Source organism: Hetaerina americana, unplaced genomic scaffold (assembly GCF_022747635.1).
Source record: "Hetaerina americana unplaced genomic scaffold, ioHetAmer1.1.p SCAF_33, whole genome shotgun sequence".
Taxonomy (NCBI): Eukaryota; Metazoa; Arthropoda; class Insecta; order Odonata; family Calopterygidae; genus Hetaerina; species Hetaerina americana.
This window is the reverse complement of record NW_027286908.1, coordinates 2,258,575-2,279,180: the sequence shown is the minus strand read 5'-3', so window position 1 is coordinate 2,279,180 and position 20,606 is coordinate 2,258,575. Positions and strand designations below refer to the sequence as shown.

The 20,606-nt window shown below is 36.9% G+C and overlaps 2 protein-coding genes across 4 annotated transcripts in view; one reads left to right on the top strand and one right to left on the bottom strand.

The window, feature by feature from the left end:
- LOC139691371 (PHD finger protein 7-like) overlaps window positions 1-11,766 on the top strand; it is a 35,640-nt gene extending 23,874 nt beyond the window's left edge. Inside the window, exons 11-12 of one of the 2 annotated variants that reach the window (XM_071589160.1) lie at window positions 5,074-5,242; window positions 10,336-11,766. In XM_071589160.1, the coding sequence (XP_071445261.1) occupies window positions 5,074-5,242; window positions 10,336-10,849 (683 nt within the window). In that variant the 3' untranslated portion in view covers window positions 10,850-11,766. The remainder of the gene's footprint in view (window positions 1-5,073; window positions 5,243-10,335) is intronic. The other variant, XM_071589162.1, reaches the window with a different exon arrangement.
- A 3,771-nt stretch (window positions 11,767-15,537) lies between these two features.
- LOC139691340 (INO80 complex subunit C) lies at window positions 15,538-18,785 on the bottom strand. Of its 2 annotated transcripts, none has more exons than XM_071589113.1 (5): window positions 18,596-18,785; window positions 18,307-18,447; window positions 16,091-16,190; window positions 15,922-15,989; window positions 15,538-15,842 (listed from the first exon to the last, which is right to left on the bottom strand). In XM_071589113.1, the coding sequence occupies exons 1-5, from the start codon at window positions 18,620-18,622 to the stop codon at window positions 15,711-15,713; spliced, it is 468 nt and encodes a 155-aa protein (XP_071445214.1). In that variant the 5' UTR covers window positions 18,623-18,785; the 3' UTR covers window positions 15,538-15,710. The 2 variants fall into 2 exon arrangements, with proteins under 2 accessions (XP_071445214.1, XP_071445215.1); XM_071589114.1 differs by having other exon boundaries at window positions 18,307-18,444.
- Between the last annotated feature and the right edge of the window lie 1,821 nt (window positions 18,786-20,606).

Below are 20,606 nucleotides of genomic sequence, written 5' to 3'. Positions count from 1 at the left end.
TAAACAAGGAAAGTTCATGAGATGATGTATGGCATAGTAGTCGTTAGGAAACCTAACCAAACTTACTTAACTTTGATCACTATACAAGGGTGGTCCCAGAAGTACCTGACCCAACAAAGAAAACAGAAAAATTTTGGAAAAAATGTATTTATTTTTCAACAATGTCCTTTCAGCTCTGACAAATTCCAAAGAAACTGCAGGAGATGCCGCAACAGTAACTTTTAACGGAGTCATCTGCTAATGTGCATTTCAATGCAACAATTTCAGAGTGTAAAAATCATTCGACCGGATATTGAGGGATCTGGGTTCGAGTCCCAGTCAAGGCGAATGATTTTTACACTCTGAAATTGTTGCATCCTTTCAGCTCTATTTACTTTTCCCATCGATGTTCAATAAGTTCGATACCCTTTTTGTAATAAGAACTGTCTTGCACCCATCTTTCTCATGCCCAAATTTTCAGTTAATATGCAATGTACCACACTCTTTGAAATGCTCACTATGTCTGCTAGCGGGGATCGAGATGGTGCGGGGGCTAACGTACTGGCTTCCCACCCTGAGGGCGCGGGTTCAAATCGCGGCGGTGTTGAATATTTTTTGGAGGTATCTCGATCCCTACTCGAGGTGGTTTGTGGAGGGCACTTTGAGTGAGTATGCTGTCCGTCGGATGGGACGTTAAACTGCGGACCCCTTGGCACCTTTCGTAAAGAGTAGGCTAATGCCGACGCCGGGTTTCTCTCCACCCTTCATCCTTTCCTGTCCATCCCCTATGGCACAAATGACCTTAGCTGTCAGTCGCCTCCCCTAAATACTACTACTACATGTCTGCTAGCTCGTGCACTTTCAGTCGACAATCATCCAGTATCACTTTGTGGATTTTCTTCACCGTTTCTGGAGTCGTCACCTCATTTGGTCGGCCAATGCAATGCTCATCTTGACAGCTCGTACGGCCTCGTTTAAACTGTAAAACTGGGTTAACCATGATCACCGGTCGATGGTCGACCATTGCGATGCCTGTCTTGACAGCTTATATGGCCTTGTTTAAACTCTGCTACCCAATATTTTACTCTTGTAAACAAAGGAGCAGACTCACCCAGGGTAGAATCCAGTACAGTTTTTATATTGGTTGGGCTGAGGCCTTTCAAATAAAAGTATAATGTCACATAATGATGACCAATTTTCTCTATTTTCACAAACTCACTGAAAACGTTCACTATTGTTGGCTGCCAAACAAATACTAAACAACATAGCGTCTTCAAACTTGAAATATATGCTTAATAGATTGAATACATTCTGATATAGTGATATTAGTCAAACAGCTTCCGCCATCTCTAGGTCAGGCCAGGTACTAATGGGACCGCCTTAGTATTATTTTGAATGTAGGTGCCTTTTCCTGTACTAAAGCCTTAATCATTTCTGTCCAAGCATTTTTCTCTTAAGAGAGTTAGAATTTAAGGGAGTCCTTGAATGCCAAATCAATTCACTGTTTTGTTACCCTGCTATGAATGTCAAAAGATTTGTGGGGAATGAGGAAGACCTGATATTCATTGACAGAAATGCCATCTCTCATTTCAGTAACTACAAGAGATATGATAATTCTACTTTTAGAAAATGTAACTACACAGATGAAATCATTTCCCATGAAGATAATTTCCCAGAAATTGTGTATGTGATCAAAATTTAGAAAAATTAAAAAAATACATGCTGTGCCATGAAAAATCTCATTTTATTGAATAATTTAGAAAAATTCAAGCCCCAACAACTTTTTATTATATATGGTGGAGTCTGTATTCACTTACATGCAGTTCTTGCTATACTTTTATTTAGTATGTAATTAGATACTCATGATCCAAAACATGACAATAATTATTAATAAGAAAAGGATACATTGAATTATGAAAATGTGATAAAAACCCGTAAAAATCATCCCCTCAATCAGAATTGAATGATTCAATAGATTTCATTATTTAGATGGAAATTGCTGCATTTTTTGTTTTCCATGGTAAATTTCCCTATCAGGGTTAGACTAACTGGCTGTTTTCATGATAACATCAATTTTTCCTTGTTTATTGCACTCAAGTCAATTTTCTATGAATGTTTATCTCATCTTGCTTTCGAAGAAATCAATTTTATAAGATGTTTGTGGCATACACGGTCAACGTGGAGAAGTAAAGAATGTATGCCTTGCAATGCTAGTTCTCTTTCCCCCCTTATAATTCATCATATAATCTACACATGCCTATTTTATTAAATAGTTTTCATTATAAATACATACTCAAACCCAAATGATTATATTGACAGTAATCACAGAACTACTTAGGATTTAGGAAAACATGGGAGGAAGATTTTTTGGACTAATTTGTAGTATGCGTGATGAAGGAATCTGGCAAGATGATGTCATTAGTTCACTCTTAGTTCCCATCCCAAAAGAGATTCAAGCAGTTTTATGCAAGGGCTATAGAACAATAAAGTGGTACTTTAGAGCTACATCAATGAGAGCATGGATTGTAGAGCTAATGATTACTTGGATGATGATGTTTTGGTTCCGGTAGATGAGATGATTGCATGATTCAATTAAATGGCATGAGGCAATAAATGAGGTCACTAAAAGAGAAGAACAGACAACGTAAAATGTATTTGTTTTGTCGATTTTGTGAAGGCATTCAATAAAGTGAATTGAGTTGAATTAATGAATGCATTGCAGTAAATAGAATAGAATTGGAGGGATGGAGGCTAATCCACAACCTGTACATGTCTCAGACTGCTCAGATGCGAGAGGGGAATGGAGAGACAGGATAAGGAAGAGGTCTAAGTCTGGGTTGTCCATTGTCACCAGTGCATTACAACTTATGTGCCTAGGAAATGGTAAAAATGGCATTGGAGGAACTAGAGATCAGAATGAAGGTTTTTGAAATGAAGGGAAAGGATGAAGGGTGGATAGAAACCCGGCATCAGCATTAGCCTACTCTTAACAAAAGGCACCAAGGGGTTCATAGCTTAATGCCCCATCCAATGGATGATGTACTCACTCAAAGTGCCCTCCACAAAGCACCTCAAGTAGGGACCAGGATAACACTGAAAAATATCTGTCACCTCGGGGATTCAAACCTGGGCCCTCCGAGTGGGAAGCCAGTATATTAGCCACCGTCCCATCCCAATCCCCCTTGATATGTATGAAAAGGATATGCATCTGGTACGGAATGAAGGGAGATAGAACATGTTTAGAATGGAAGATGTCTTAATTGGATTGAGGTTTGGTCTTGTTAGGTGAGGCTATGAAATGTTGGAGTGCACAGTCTGTCTATTTAAAACTATTCCTTAAAAATGGTAGATTACCAAATAATAATATTACAGAATTATTCTTACGAGGGTCATCCGGAAAGTAGTACCCGTTCGTGAAATAAAGACACAAAAGTAAATATTAACAAACATAAAAAATTTTATTTGAAAGAGGATACTTTAAACTACTTCTCAACATAATCTCCAAGCAAATTAAGGCATTTGTCATAACGTGTGACAAGTTTCTGTATTCCTGCTGCATAGTCCTTCGCCGCCAGCTCATTGAGATACGCGAGGGACCCATCTTGCACAAATTTTTGCATAATGCAGATGGTGTTTAACAATTTCATGAACAATTGTTCGAGAAACATTGGGAAAATGCTCACAGATGTCATCAATTGTGACGCGCCGATCGTTCCTCACGAATTCGTCAACTGAGCTCACCAGTTGGTCTGTAATGACAGACGGTCTCCCCGAACGCTCATCGTCGTGTGTGTTCCCCCTCCCCATGTTGAAGTTGCGACACCACCGCCGAACAGACGACTCGTCCATTACATTGTCTCCATACACCTCCTTTAATTGGCGATGAATATCACATGGGCGAACGTTTCTTGCATTGAGGAATTTAATCACTGCCCTCACTTCACAACTGGCGGCGTTCTCAATTTTTTTAAACATTGTAAACAATCACAGAAACAACACAGGCAATGCTAGCGTCACGCAACTTGGCTCAGAGAAGGCAGACAAGCCACTGAAGCTATCTGACCTCGTCCAGCGGCTACTCGCGTCGTCAGCACTTCATGCGGCACGAACGGGTACTACTTTCCGGATGACCCTCGTATTAATCACAGAACAGCAAATTCTTTTCGAAACAGTAACACTAATGACTCTTTCGCATGTTCATGAGTGTATATTTATAAATAGCCATGTCATTAATATGCTCCCTGGGACTTGCCACTAAATATGCTGCATTTTCATGGTAAATGCACCTCATCAATTTTTACAGAATGTTCATGGATGTTATAAGTATACGTTTGTGAAAGATAACACGTAAACATTCAAAGAAAAGCTGCCACCACCCTTTTAGTAACATATTTAATAAACATAACCGGAAATCATCATGCTTAGAAGTGTCACTATTAACATGATCTATATATACTATTATTTTCATCACCGGAGTCATGATAAGTCTTTGTAAATCAACAGGTGGAATCATTGCTTTAAGAAGGCTTTTCTTACCTGATTGCACAGCATATAGAAAATTGAATGTGACTTGTGTGTTCATCAATTATTTATTTTCTTAAAAGCTTCTTATACCAAATAATTGCTGTCACTCACCCCATCTTAACTAATTAAGTTATTATGAATGTCGTCATATCCACAGATGCACATGAATAAATCAACATATACAAGTGCTTTGTGCTTTATCTATCACTGTGGCCTCTATTTCAATAGTTTAAAACCAAGCTTAACGTTGAATAATTGATTTCAGACACTATTGCCATATATTTCCATGTAAAATTCAAGAGGCTCTGAAAAATGTTGGTAAATTTTTGTTGTTTCCGAAGTGTAGCTTGTATGTTGACCCAAATTTTAGAATTGCCCCATGTCTCAAAATCACCTACATTGTAGTGCCAACATCATTTGTGATAGCTTCACCCCTTAAACTCGTTTCCCTCTCCTGCACTAATATTTCCCCTTGGTGTTTTCATTGTGAAGTGACTGTTTGTAACATCCATATACTTTCAAAATAATGATCAGTACTAAATTTGAAATACCCTGGCCAATCTCTTCCAGAGTCCCCGATCATCTCTCCAAACAGCAAGCACCCTAACAGCAGGCGAGAGTTGTGGCAAAGCAGTCCAAGAAATCACAGCCCTTTCCGAGAGTGGAAGTTTCAAGATAGTGAACCCAGAAGAAATACTGAAGTTTCATGTTGTGCCCCCTCACCCATTAAGAGTACCTGGTGAGTCAAATTTGTTGGCATATTTTTCTTTGCAAACAAATATTTTTTTTAAACCTTCATCATATATGATTTACAAAGAATTACAGACCATCAATACAACATGCAATTACAGACAATCTTTATTATATACCATAGTGGTATAAATTATAAATTTATGTATGGAATACTCAATTCTGGTCCTGCTAAGCCATTCAGTTCTGGCTGGACAGCAGATGCCACATAAACAAAAATGATAGCTAAAAGTGTTGCAATTATAAAGTTACATACCTGTATATTGTGTCAAGTTTTGTTCCAAGCCCTAATCCATTCTGTGTAATAGGCAGTCTTTTATTCTTCCTTTCACAGCATTTACTGACTGTAATGTTCTTAAATCTTTCGGTATTTCATTAAAAATTAGAGTTACAGTAACCTCCAATGTTCTTCTACCTTGATTTGTCATAAAAATAGTTTCCTATTGTGATGAGTTATCTACACAGCCTGTTTACAGGCAGAATACCTAATTTTTAAAAGATATTTCTTCCATCTAGAATATTTGTATTTTTTGATCTAGCCTCTGACATTTTCTTTAGGATTGTTTGCTGTTTACTTTTTAGTACATTAATTTTTGTAGAACAAGTGGATCTCCAGATGGTAATACCATATCTTAAAATACTCTCAACCAGTGCCAAATGCACTATCTTGATGACATTCAAACTTACAAAAATAGTAATGTAGTGAACTTGACAAAGGGTGTTATTTATTTGTAAAATATGTTCACCAAAGTTAATATTTTGATCAATGATTACCTCCAAGTAATTATATTTATTTATTTGTTCCAGCATGGGACACTCATAGTTATTGGTGGGGTAATGTAGATGGTAATATGAATGACTCTGTAACTGAATATCTATGATGTTAGAGGTGTTGTGTTTCACAAACATGACTTTGGATTTTTTCTCATTGATAACGCGATTATTATCACGTATCCATTTACTGATATTATTTAACTAAAGTTTCATACCCTGAGTAGCTGCTTTTAGTTCCCTATGCTTTGATATGGGTAGTGCATCATCAGCATACAGAATCAAATTCACCGAAATGACAGCCCTTGAATATGCCATTTATATATATTATAAATAGTTAAGGGCCAAGAATAGATCCTTGTGGCACACCTGATTCTATCTCATGATCTTCATTACATACATTATTTATTTTAGTGACTAACTTTCTAATCTCTTAAAAATTTTGAAACCCAACAGTGGGTGGGTCCACAAACTCCTTCACAGTATAATTTTTTTAGCAATACAAGGTCTGTCCAATAAATACGCAAACTGAGGCCATACAATCTTTATTTTGTAAAATTTAGTCTACATCGATTTTGTCCCCTTCAAAGTACTCTCCATTCATTGCTATGCACTTATTCCATCTTCTTTTGTTGTACTGTTTAAGAACCCTTGAAAGTCCTCGGCAATCAGGCTTTTTAGTTTTCTCGTCGTTTCTTGCTTTATTGTGTCCACATCTTCCCAGTGATGTCCCCTCATCTCATTTTTGCATTTTGGGAATAGGAATAAGTCACAGGGGCGAGATCTGGTGAATAAGGAGGATGGTGATTGAATTTTTTGCCAGAAACTGGCGAACAATCAATGCTGAATGTGCAGATGAATTGCCATGGTGAAGGATCCATCCATCATGTTCGGTTAAAATAGTATGCCGTGTGTGCAGTATTTTTTCAAATTTGTCTCCTTCCTGTACTTCCTCTGAATTGCCTTAAGTGCTATCATAGATGTTTTCATTGGAACTTGGTCCAGTGTCAGCAGAGAATTTACTGCATTGCATCATGTAGTCTTGATAGATGAGAATGAGTGTTGGGTGAAGGTCTAATTCAGCCCCTCCCCTCCCTCATTGCCAGCTCTGGTGATATTCAGACTGTGGCCTTAAAAATAATTGACACATATACCACATGGCTCAAGCCATCTTGCGTAACATGCCTACCACATTGTTTATAAGTGCACCTTTAGAAAAAGATAAAAAAATTGAAGGACGGTGTGATACGTTATTAAATATCTAAGCTACTATATCAACATTGATGACTAAAGCTATCCACTGTGGAGTGTAGGATTTAACTAAGTAACACAAACTGCTGACTGCAGCATCTGGTAATGGAGATTTTGAGTCCTAGGAAACCAACTGAAGTGAATATGAATCACCTAGCTATCCGATAGTGTGTGTCCTCTGTTTGGCAGGAGCCATTCTTTTTGCTTAGTAGCAGCAAGAGCATTCAAGAGCTGTTATGAGCAGCATGACTGCATACTCTGACATTAACAGCTATCAACTTAGAGCTTTGGGGTTTAACTAGATATGACTTGCTCTACTTGTATTAATGTAAGCCACATGTCATAGAATCTTAAAAAAATTCATTATTATTATGATGTTATAGTTTGAAAGATTGAACATTTAATTGGGAAATGTTCACTATTTCTTTATTCATGATAGGAAACATTATTTACAATCTGGCGTAATGACAGGCTGCCTCATGTTTTTGTTTCAGTTCAGGTTTTTGTAATCAGCTGTTCATAGTAAGTTTGAGATGTAGTGGTGGGAGGAAGGAGTGGACAGGGAGAGGTCATGGGGTGACAAATGTAGATCAGAGGAAGGGAAAGGGATGTGTTCTATGGAGTGCCCTCCAGAGAAAAAAAATTCATTTGCTGACAGGGAAAGGATAAAGCTCTCCTTGGTGGAATGGCATTGGACTCCGGTATAGGAGGAGTTTACCACTTATCAGACCTTGTGATTTGCAATTAATGTATAGGCCATAAGTTTGTGAGTATTAAATTTATTCCAACTAATCTGAGTGATAACGATAAGGAGGTAATTGGTAAACCATCATCAAATATCCTAAGGTCACCCTTCCTTCTTACTCTTGGCTCCCAAGTAAATGTCCCCATATTTGTGTGTGTGTGTGGGAGTGCAATAATTTAGTGGCCTCTTTCTTGCTTTTCACGATCATCTTCTAAAGAAAGCACCCTCATTATAACCTTATCTGATGTGGTTGGGTCGGGATATTTGCAGTCAAAGGTTGAATCATTGTCAAATTATCTATACGTCACGACTGAAAATACCAATTAAATTTACTATGTATAGATTCCATGACACCTCATTCTAGCATATGAGGTCTATTCAAAAGTTTCCAGTTTTTTTATAGCATACATTCAGTTGGTTATTTTTTAATCCGCTTGGAGATATTGTGTCCATAGAAACTTCCCAAATAATTGCCTTCAACCAACGTGATATCTTGTTTTCTTGATTAGTTACTGCTTATTATTTGAAAGGGTGTTTGTGGAGTGAGGTAAAAAATCAGATCCAAGGAAATGAGGTATTTGAAGGAGCAGCGTTGTCCTGTAAATTTCTGAGTCAAACTCTGCAAATCCTTCACAGAAACTTCAAAGATGATAAGCAAGGCTTATGGTGAGCATGCTCTGAAATGTTCCATGCACGATGAGTGGTTTACCTGGTTCACAAAGGGGCAGTGGAAGATGGCAAGCATTCTGGAAGACCATCAACGTCGACTGATGACCCTCACGTCAAGAAAGAGAGCTATTTCGTTTGTACAAGTCGACATTTGATAATCAGGGAACTTGCAGAAGAGTGTGGCATCTCGAATAGTTTGTGCTTTTAAATTCTGACTGAAAAGTTGTGAGGATGCTTTGAGTCACTTCCAAATATTTGCCTTGCCTGATGACAGCAGACAAGAAACATCATCAAGTTCAAGTGTGTCAGGAACTGTTTGATCGAGCTGAAAAGGATAAAACCTTCTTGTCCAGCATCATAACAGGTGATGAGTCATTGGTTTATAGATAAAAGAGTAATCTTCGCAATGGATCGGTGAAACATCCCCCACCCACAGAAACTGGTTTTTTTGATAGACGGGAATGCTAAGGGGGTTGTGCATTACGAATACCTACCTGAAGGCCAGACAGTCAACACAAGATTGCTGCCTGGGGGTTATTAAATGCCTAAGGGAGAGAATCAGGCATTAAGGCCCGAACTCTTGGAGTGGCAAGTAGTTATTTAAACCTGACGATTTATTGGCTCATTCATCTCTCAGAATTCTTGAATTTTCAGTCAAAAACAAGGCTACCATGCTTCCCCACCCACCCTACTCCTCAGGTGTGGCCCCATGTGACTTTTCCCTGTTCCCTAAACTAAAAATCCTGCTCCCGCTCAAAGGAAAAAGATTTGCCAACATGCCTGAGATGGAGATAAATTTGATATAGGAGCCTATTAGCGATCCGGAAGAAGTGTTCCAGGACTTTTTCAACAAGTGGAAATGCAATTGGGATAAGAATGAGTTGGGAAGAGACTACTTTGATGGGGACCCTGATCAATAATTTCTTAGTGAAGTATTTTTTGTGATAAAAAAAGTAACAGAAATTGTTGAACCAACCTCATTCTTTTATACCTTACATTTAAATAAAACACCAGAGTAATGAAACCATTAGTTGAATTGATAGCCGAGGTCAGCATGTGCGTAATACTAAGCCCTAAATAGGGAAATTGTGTAAATTCACGTACCAGGGTGGGGGGAGTTTGTCCTCATTTCTTGCCTATTTAGCCTCCTCGGAAAGTTTGGTAACCACATTTGGGGTGAAGTGGAAAGTACCTGTAGTACTTGCCTGAAATGAACCCTAGGACCTCCAGTCAGTCTTGCCACTGGATTGCTGCACCCCTTAAAATTCTCTTGTATATATTGCTAATTTTTTGATTAGGAATTTTGGTTTTGGTCTGCTTGTCAATGATTTCAGTCAGTGCAAGATATGAGAAATGAACTTTTTACTTGTAAGTATGGTATAAGTTGAATTGCCGAAGTACTAAAAGTGAAAAATTTTCTCAAACGTTCATGGTGGCCGTATTGGAAGCTGACAAACAGCACTATCTGGTGGCGGCAGAAACGACAGGAAAACTCTGAGAAACCTATTCTATATTGCTTTACCTTGCAGTGAGGCTTTCCAATATTATTCTACAGCCATACTTTTTTAACACAAATTTGCACGCTTTTGTTTAAAAGAAAAATTTATTATGTGGCCTTATTGTATATACCTTTATCATTCTAACAGGGACATCAATTGTTCCAGTCATCACTTTAGATTGAACTCAATTTCTACCGGAAAGAAAAAGCTAAAGAAAGGAAAACCGTTTTGTAGGAATTGCAGAAGAATCATAGGAAAAAACACGAAGAAATGTCATGAGAATTTATTCATTGATGGTTGGTGTGAAATCTTCAATGATTTAAAAAATGTTTGGTTTAGTGGCCCAGTTAAGTATACAAGGGGTACACAGACTGATTCTTTTGATATACTGTGTAGATATCCTATGTCTTTTGCTTCGTTTAAAAGTGGCAAGTGTCGAAATGCAAAGCTGAAAATACATTGGCTAAACGTGTCAAAGTGGATTAGTGGCGCGACAAGCCATTTGCCCGTTTTAAAATGCAGGCTGACTAAACCACGCTGTAAAAACTTGGAAAATGATGCGTTTAAGGAGGTTTTCTGTGATATAAGAAATAAGAATACACACAATGAAGAAATGTACGAGGCTTTTGTAAAGCAGCTGATGATGGGATTTATGTGCTAACATTGGTGTCTTAACATTTTGATGTATTCTTTCTTAGTTTCAAAGGTAGATAGTATTCTTAGAATGCATAACAAAAATTGTTTGGCCTTATTTAATTGCATATATTTTTATTTACCTCGTTTTTTTCATAAGCATGAACCAATTCCCATGACATCCCATGATAACATTTTTTCCAATTTCCTCTCTTTGTCAGATAATATTTAAGCAGTACTTAGTAACAAAATTTTGTGATTGTTAAGTTTATAAGAATGGGCCTGCATAATTTAGAGGTTCCAATTCATTTAAGAAAAGTTTGTGATATTCTTTCTTAAAACTTAACCATAGATGGAAGTTTTACTCTCTTCATTGGTAGCTGCCATCAGTAATTCTTGAATGATGTATGCTTAAGTTTTACCATTTTAATTTTTTTTTGAAAATATATACAAGAAGTGTGAAATAAAATGGAGGGTATTTTGAACATATAAATTATAATATGGTGTGTAAAGCAGTTGGTCAATAATATGCCAATTTGCCAAGGTTTACTATTACTTTTTTTTTCTTTCAAGAGGTAATTTTTGATTAAGGTTACAATTATTTTTATGTTATGAGTCATGTTTCATTTTGTGATTGGGCACATACTGATAACATGTTTTAATGCAAACAAAAATTTTATTTATTGGTCAAGACGTGTATAGTAGATATAAAAAGATATAAGCCTAGAAGTCTCCAGTATGCAAATCTAAATACTATTCAGATGGTGTGAGCTACAAGGCTGCATTTCATACTGACATCAAAGCAATGTATTGTTTCCGTGAAGGAAATTGGATGTAATTGTAAATTATGTTACATTTAGTGTATCATGTTCAGAAGGAAAGAGTCATCTTGTTAATTATCTTTATTCAAAGTCATTTGCATAAATTCATCATATAATCATGAATAAAACCATGTGAGTTAGTAAAATAGTGTTTTTTTCCCTTATTTCTATCCACCATGAGTACCTGAAAAATAAATTTTAAAGTTGATGTTCCATGTAGTGCATACGTAAAACTTTCAGCTGGGTTCTACACTCCCTCTCACCACAATTTGCAGGCATTGCCATCATTTCAGAGCTGGCTGAGTGATGTGGTTGAGTCATCCCTTCATAAATGGGTCCTCCAGAAACTCATTTCACGCTGAAAGTTTACAGATCCAAAAGGGAGAATGGAAATTGATCGTGGATAAATTCATTGACAATAAACCACTCAAAATTAATATTTTCATCATGCTTTCATATTTTGTGGAGTTTCTCTATCATTGGCAAGTGGCCATATCTAAAATTTGCACCAAGGATATTTCTTTACGTAATAAGTTGCATGTGGTTTCCAAACCCAAACTAATGGAGCTTGGAATAAGAAGTTAACAGATTGCCGACAATTATTTGGATGCTTTAGTAGAGCCAAGTGTTGATGTGGAGAGTGTCAAGAGTGGTTCACCAGAGAAGAATAGGTAAGTGGTATGGAGTGATATTTCTTCTCAACAGCATCTAGCACATGCCAGTGGATTTGAAATTCTTTCCTCCCCACCTTGGAAGGAGTGACTTTAAGAAGCTAAAACTACTAGTAGTAATGCATTTCCACCGTCTCAACTTATGAAACAAGTCATTATCAGCAAACTTAAATGGTGTAGATTGACAATGACATTCACCTGGACCAGATAATAGTTGAGTTTTTGGCAATGGCAAACGAATTTTACGAAATATCTCAGGACTGCAACCGAGACTCACTGAGAGACCATTAGTCCAAACCTGAGCAATTCCATATTCCCTTCTTCAGAACTGTAATGAGATGGGACTGCTTTCTCAATATTTTGATTATTTTTTTCACTTATTAAACCCAAGTGCCTAAAATAAATACTGAAAAATTAAAAAAATATGGAATCAAGGAACACTGAAAAGATCAATGACAATTTTTTCCAAATGTCATTCCACAATCAAACACTTTCCCATTGATGAAGGCAATTTATTGTATTTTTATAGTATTTCAAAGGAGGGGTGGGATTCAGGCATCATCCCCACAAAATGCAAACTTTTGGGAATTTTCTCCCTTGAAGAATAATGTCCTTTATGGGAAAAATGACTGATCAGGTGCTGCCATCTTTGCTTTGATCGCAGTAGACTAAGGGCACCTTAGAATACAGGGTCCACACTGATTGGTCGAAATGAATGAGCCTGGAGAGGAGGTAGTCCTCTGGGTTTCCGATTGATACAAAGTGGCTTTCTTGTGACCAATGGTAGTTATCATTCTATGCACTTAATTAATAATGCGTCATTCACTATGGTCATAGGTATAAACGTGGAATGGTTGCCAGAATAAGTACAAAAAAGGTCAACACAGCATCCATGCATAATTCAAAGAATCCAAATGAGGTTTCATCAGTTTACCTGAGCATCAGACAGGTATGCATTGTTTTTTAAATCAATGCTTGCTGGATGTGTATTATGATTCCCAGGAAAAAATAACCATTTCTTGCTTTGATCAATGTAATTATTGATATCTATTAATTATTTCGGTTCACTTGATGATGATTATTATTATCAGTTATCTATCGGTTAAGCAAATTTTTGGATGACACTAACTACCAAATGGTACAGCGACAATTTCCATGTCTCTCCTAACAAAACACAACCCAACATCCAACTCCACAACAGCCCTCTCTTCATCATCTCTGTATACTTCCTTCCTCCCTTCATGCTGTCCAACATCCCTATCCTATTCCTGAACCTTCTTTGTTGGCCACATTTTCTACTCTATAGGAGCATCTAAAGCATTCCATAGCCAATCAAAATGCTCAGCATCCATTTTTCCTGCCTCATGATTCCTCCCAACAATCCCCTCTCCTCTCCCCACCATACCCAGAAATTCCTCATTAGTTTTCCTTTCCGTCAACTTCACCTTCTCCACCCACATTTCAAGAGCCTCCAATCAATGCCTATCAGCCTGCTTCAGTGACCATGTTTCCACAGCATAAAAAATTATGCTCATTATGAAAATTTTGAGGAGCCTTTTCTAAATATGGCTACTCAATGTCCCTGTCATCAATTTCCTCTTCCTTGTGAAAACTTCTTTGTCTAACACAATTCTTCTCCTTACGTCCCTACTACTTTGGTTTGATACACTTCTGAGATATGTAAAATGATCCACCTGCTATGGTTTCTGAATAACTCTACTTTGATATTAACCTTAGCCTTTCACTTCCTGGACAACTGCATAACCTTTGTTTTAATTACATTTATTTGATTCATTTTATACACAAATCCATTTATGAAATCTATCAAACAGATAAATATATTCGGATTGTATTCTATGTTTCTCTCTATTAGTGATCTCAAAACTGCTATGGCATCATGTGTGTCTCTCCCCTTCCTGAACCAAAACTGATCATTCCCCTTCGTAATTATTTTCCCTACTCTTCATCCTCTTGTTGATCTTAAGAACCACTTAAGCTGTGTACGAAATCAAATTTGAGTATTCTTTAATACTAGGAATAGGGACTAACACTAATCTGACGGAGGTCTTCCAGCTGAATTCCTCTCTAATAAATGCTAAGAATTAGTCCATACAAACTCTTTCTCTCAAATTTTCCTAAACCATTAGTAGTTTCATGGGAATATTAACTCCCCCCTAGGCCTTATTTGATTTCTATCTCGTCATTGAGTAAACCTGGACCCAAGCCATCCTCATCTACGTCATATTCTCTTTCTGTCTAAGCTGGCTGGTCAAATGTTGGTGCCCTATAATTCCTTCGATCTCTGTTGACCCTTCTGTGGTTCGAATAATATTTTTCCTGACTATCTTCGATTGTTTGCAATGATTTTCCCTTTCAGATTTCTGATAGTGCTTCACTTGCCTGTGTAACTCACCTCTTGTATATCTTTCTAACCATCTCACCTGCAATCCATGTTTTCCTTGTCCTTATTATATGCACAGTTCTGATAGTTACAGTTTCTTTTGCAGCTATTGATTTCCCTTTATTTATATATTCACATTTATCCTCGACAGTACTCAGCTCTTTTCCCTCACTCATTACTTTCTCTACCCCCTGCAGATAATCCTTTGTGTCAATCCAGTTAATGCTTCTACACTCCACTTCTTAAACTGCTGCCCGTATCTTTTTGAAAAGGATGTTAAATTTCATATCAACTATATGATGACCAGAGTCTGCATCCGCTCCCAGGAAGCTGTGTGAATTGATCGCACTGTTCCTAAACCGGTGCTTAACCATAATATAATCTTATTGATACCTTTCTGAGTGACCTGGCATTTTCCATGTATACCTATGCCTTTTATGGTGTCTAAACCAAGTGTTGGTGATGATTAACCCACCTCCCGCAGAACTTGATCGATTTCTCCCCACGGTCATTCCTCGTACCTTAACTGTAGTTCTCCACTTCCGTATAATTTCTCTCTTTGCCTACCAATCCCATACCACTATCTAACGTTTTCTTCCAGGAAGAATTATTTCCTCTAATTCTCCTCCTCATGCTCTCCCTTCACTTACCATCACATTTCACATTCCAGTAGGATTCATTGCAAAAATAATCAAAAATGTTTTGAATTAAGAATAAAATAAAATTAACAATTTAGAATTGGTATTCTAAATCTTATGGACAAATATAAATTTTCTAAAAGAAGGCTATGTAATCAAGATGTTCGTCAACACTTTAGATTTAGTTCATTTACCATTTATTATGAGTAATTGAAACATTAGTTCAAGTCATCGCATGGATATCACCTGGAATTCCAAGCGATCCTTTAAACCCAGTTATACAAATCACAGTATAACATTTCATGGTGGTTTTTATGGAGTAATATTGAACATCATTTGAGATGCTAGAAATTTCAGCTCATCCAACAGGATTGCTGGCTCTTCGCAATGCCAGATAACCTGCTACAATGTCACTAGGTAGTGTTCTTATTGTCTTAAACTCTTCAGAATTTGCATAAAACAGCTTAGTTTGTGGATCTGTATATTTTGCCTAAAAAGAAAATTGGTGGTTATCACAATAATGTAAGATAAAACATTTTTTAAATCAGTAAAAATTTTTTCAAACTCACAGGTAGTCCAGATATATCGGAGTACTTCTTTGGCGGCTTGTAAGAAGGTAAGGCATCAATTGTACTAACTGAAATTAGAATAACCCACTGTGAAAAAAGTGCTACACAGGGAGATTAATATGAGAAAAAGTAGGATATAGATCGACTACTCCAAATCATAATAGCTTACAATGAACTGCATCCTTTCCCCACGGTAGTGCTCTCTCCAGCGTAATAATTTGCTTCAATGATCTCCATGCCCTCTTTTTGTTGTTAGTCTTTTTGGAATGCTAATAATGGAATAAAAGCAGGTAAAAATTCAAATTGTTCCAAGATTAACATATCCTAAACTATAATTCAATAGACTTGAGCACGGATTTCACTAACTATTACTATACAAGTAGAATTAAGGAGTCATTCCATTTCAAGTGATGCAATGAAAATTACTTTAACATTTCCTACCGTCTTATTTTTTTCAATTTATAAGTACAAACCAAGAGGAACCCACCTGAAGAAATTTTTCTATGAAATTCCATTTGTTGTTGACAGGGTGACATTTTAGCAAGTATTTGCATGCAAACATTCACAAAAACATATATTAGATCAGAGTTCGGATATATATTTGTGATAAACACAATTTTGATAAGAATCAGACAGGCTATCATTTGATACGTCAAAATACTATATTTGTTATACTTTTAGGTAATAACTCAATTTAAAAAATATTAATTCTAAAGAAACATAGGTTCGAAAATTATAAAGAAATCAGGCGTATTCACTATTTGTTAAGTATGTAAGAGTCAGAAACCATGGTGGGATGCCAATGGGGGTCACTTTTCAAATGTTATTAACAGCTTTATTTACACCTTCATATCTGGAAACACTAAAAGATGTTGGTGGTCAACAATTTGTGCAGGAAAGTCCCTTCTTCATTTTAATCTTTGGAGAAAATCATAAGCAAATGCCTGATCACACTTAGAAGCCACATAACCTGCTATTCCATCTAACACTAGGGCCGAACATCCAATTACTTTAGGAGTTTCACTCTTATCACAGATACATTTTCTGTAATTTCAGGAAAGGCCATTGGATGAAAATGAAAGGTCCCCACAATGGGCTCTCTGTTTCCTGAAAATTACTCTTCAAAATCTTCTCTCCCCTAGGAGGTTTCGGATTTGTCCGGTAAATGAACTGAATTTTGGGGACGCTCATCTAACCACGGCTGAAAAATTGTATTAGAAGCATAATCTGCTCAGTGTATAGCCTCCATGAATAGCAAGGTGTTTGAGAGTACCTCCAAACTATCATATCTTTCCCATGAGCCACTCCGTATCTACTCCCAAGGTTTAAAAACATAAGACCCCAGCAAATTAACATCAACTTTGACCCAACAGCGGGAAGAAAATTTGATGGGAAGAAGTGCACGGCGATATTTCCCTTGCGATTGGTGAAACACAAAAAAACAAATCAATAAGGCCAAAGGGTAATATTTACGCCCAAATTGACAATTCCTAAAATGGGTTACCTTCAAAAAACCCTACCGCAAATATCTTTAAAACTAATAATATATGATATATTCGAAAAAGGCCGTTTTCTTTCTACGCCACAGACAGAGGAATTGAAAATTATAACCAGGTTGACATTTCACGAACACATGAAGCCTAAATGAATATACATGAGTTTTCAAATTTTGAGCATTGAACTAAAAGTTTCAAGTATATCAAATACAGTGTTGTGACATGTCAAGTAATTGCCTCAATTGCTTGTAATTCATATCAAAATGAGTTTACCACAAAAATATCTTAACACAGGCCTAAGATACAAGTTTCTGTGTATATGCGTACGCCGAAAATTCAGATTTTTGGAAAGTTAAACAAGTAATAATAAAAAAATGCGGGAGATAAAAGTTTTAATTTAATATCAGTGATTGAGCACATAAAGAATATATACCAAGTTATATACAAAATTTGAATCCTTGAAATGGAATTACCCGAAGGAAGCATGGCCCTAACTATTTGAATTGGAAAATGTCAGTGTTAGTGCGACGTAATGCATGTGTTAGTCATCAAATTCATACATCAGAGGTTAATCTGAATGTTGCCCTCAACGAACTAGGGTCAACGTTAAATTGCGACATTATTTGTAGCATTAAAAATTATAGAATATATGTTCGTTCGAAGGTTTCCGCGGCGATGAGTAGGTGATTTCCACATTTTTCGGGCTGCGTCCGCGTATGTCGTTTAAATGTACAACAGTTTCGCCAGCTATCCTGCTGGCGTCCTCAGGTCAAGGAGCCTGAGGACGCCAGCAGGATAGCTGGCGAAACTGTTGTACATTTAAACGACATACGCGGACGCAGCCCGAAAAATGTGGAAATCACATTATAGAATATATGTTGCTATTAACCTGAAAGGCCACATTCTTGAAGCTATATTTCGGTTCCTCCTTAACTTCTTCGGTAGAATTTTCTGGAGCTACAATGGAAACTGGACTCGGGACTCCCGATCCACCTACACTGCTTAGTCCACTGTCGGGCTCACCAGACTGCTTTAATAAAGCGATGAAAACAAATAAAAACAATAATCATCTATGCTCAGAAGAATGTGCCTCGGTCAGAAATAATCACAGAGGTTATCGAATACTCTTCTAAGTGAAAACAACCTTTTCACTGTCGTATAAAGAATCTAACACCTACCGATGCACCTGGTCTCCTTTTCGGCATTATTATCCAGTTTCAAATATTTTCATTGAACATTCTTCAAAAAATTAGGGAAAAGGACACAGTTTTTCAGAGCTTTGCCAGCTCATTATAATCATAAACGTCAACGAAATATGTCGGTGAATTAAAATCGGTGAATTTTTGCTTTCACGCCACAGCCACTTCATTTTATCAAATGACATACGAATTACGACTAGGGATGTTTATTGTACGGAGAGTGTAATGATGAAACACGGTAACATGAAAAGTTGGTGAAGAAATCGCCTTAAGATAGTGCTGATTTTAGCATGTGTAAGTGCAATGGAGAATATGGAAACAACTCCTTCAAAAGAATGCTCTCTCCTGAAGAAAAATCCCATTCAGTTAAAGCAATTGATCGATAGCATTGTAGAAGTCACTACCGTTGACAACAAAAAAACCGTTGGTCGAGTTTATACCATTGATCCTGTTTCTAATAGGTATGATTTTTTTATTCTCTTGTTACCCCTAGGAGAATGATTTCACGATTCTAATTCTTTCCATTCAAATTTCAGTGTAGTTTTATTTAAGGCTGATGGTTCTGTGGAAGTTGTTATTGGACATGCCGTGAAACATATGGAGGTTTCGGCTTCCAACGTTAACATACCTCGGCTAAATATATTTTCGCCGACCAAAGATTGTGTTGATGAACGTATAATTGAAAATACCAGGGTCAGACTGAAGAATTGGCTGTTAGAGAACAGAGTGCCCGTCGAAGAAGAAGGAAACGTGTTAATAGTGAATAAAACTCTTTCCATATACCCACCCTACGACTGCAATCAGTGTATTTGCTCAAATACAGTGATACTGGACAAAATACAGCGTTTGATATCCATGATGCCGAGTGATAAAATTGCGTGACTGGACTGCCTTGTTGACAGTTAAATGAAGTTATCCCACGAGGAAATGGCCCACGACTGTTTCCACCGGAGCAGAACTAGATTTTTCAATAATAGCAACACAGATAAGCTCATGGCCTGTTATTAGAGGCCGAACTAAGAGTGTTGACACATCATCCATGCCCGAGTCTGGACTCGAACCCATGCATAGGGTTGTCAGCAAGGTTTTTAAAAAAATATTCATGTATTTTAATTTCTTGTTTTTGCTCCTTTTCTATGTAACATTCTGCGATTGAGCCCGCAAACTGTTTTTATACCGGTTGTGTCAAATATTAAATATGCAGATCAATATTAATCAGTCACATGGGTTGGTTTTTGCTACTTTGATTTTTTTAATGACCCCTTTTAAATTAATAAAATAAGTTCAAACTTTTAATGGATTAGGTTTTACCTAGATGTGAAATTGAAATGTTTTATGGAATCTCATATATAGACCAAATGGCAACGGGTGCAAAGTTTCTACGTGGTGCATCCTGGAATCACTAATGAACTAGCTACACTTCAATCAGATAATCGTAGTTATCTTCTGGGTCAAACATCACTCATCCTTGCTATGACTGCAATTGAACCTTGAGAGCATGAAAGCCATTAGCAAGTGCACTTCAGCTCTTATTTGCTCAACAATAATAATTTCCAATACTAAGTACTGGACCAATCTAAAGGCTCAATTAGTAATATGTAACTAAATGAAATGTGTCTGTCTTAAATATCTCATTCATCTTTTAAATTGGAAAAGGGCCCGTTTCTTTATTTTTATTGGCAAAGTATATCTACCTGTAATGAAGGAATGAGAGGACTATTATTAAATAATTTGTTTTGTAAATATAATGAAGAAATTAATATTATGCTTTGCATACAGATAAGTTTATTTCTTCTAAACGTTCATGGGTGGAAATAATAAATGGAAAAGGGAGAAAATATTGAAAAGGTTAATACAATACTGGCATAAAATACCATCACAATAAGCGGACTGGCATGATATACATTTATTTCTCCATATCTATAGTTACAGTGATGCAATAGGATGGAAGTCAGTAGCTACAGGAGAGATTTCTCTCTGAAGGAACTAA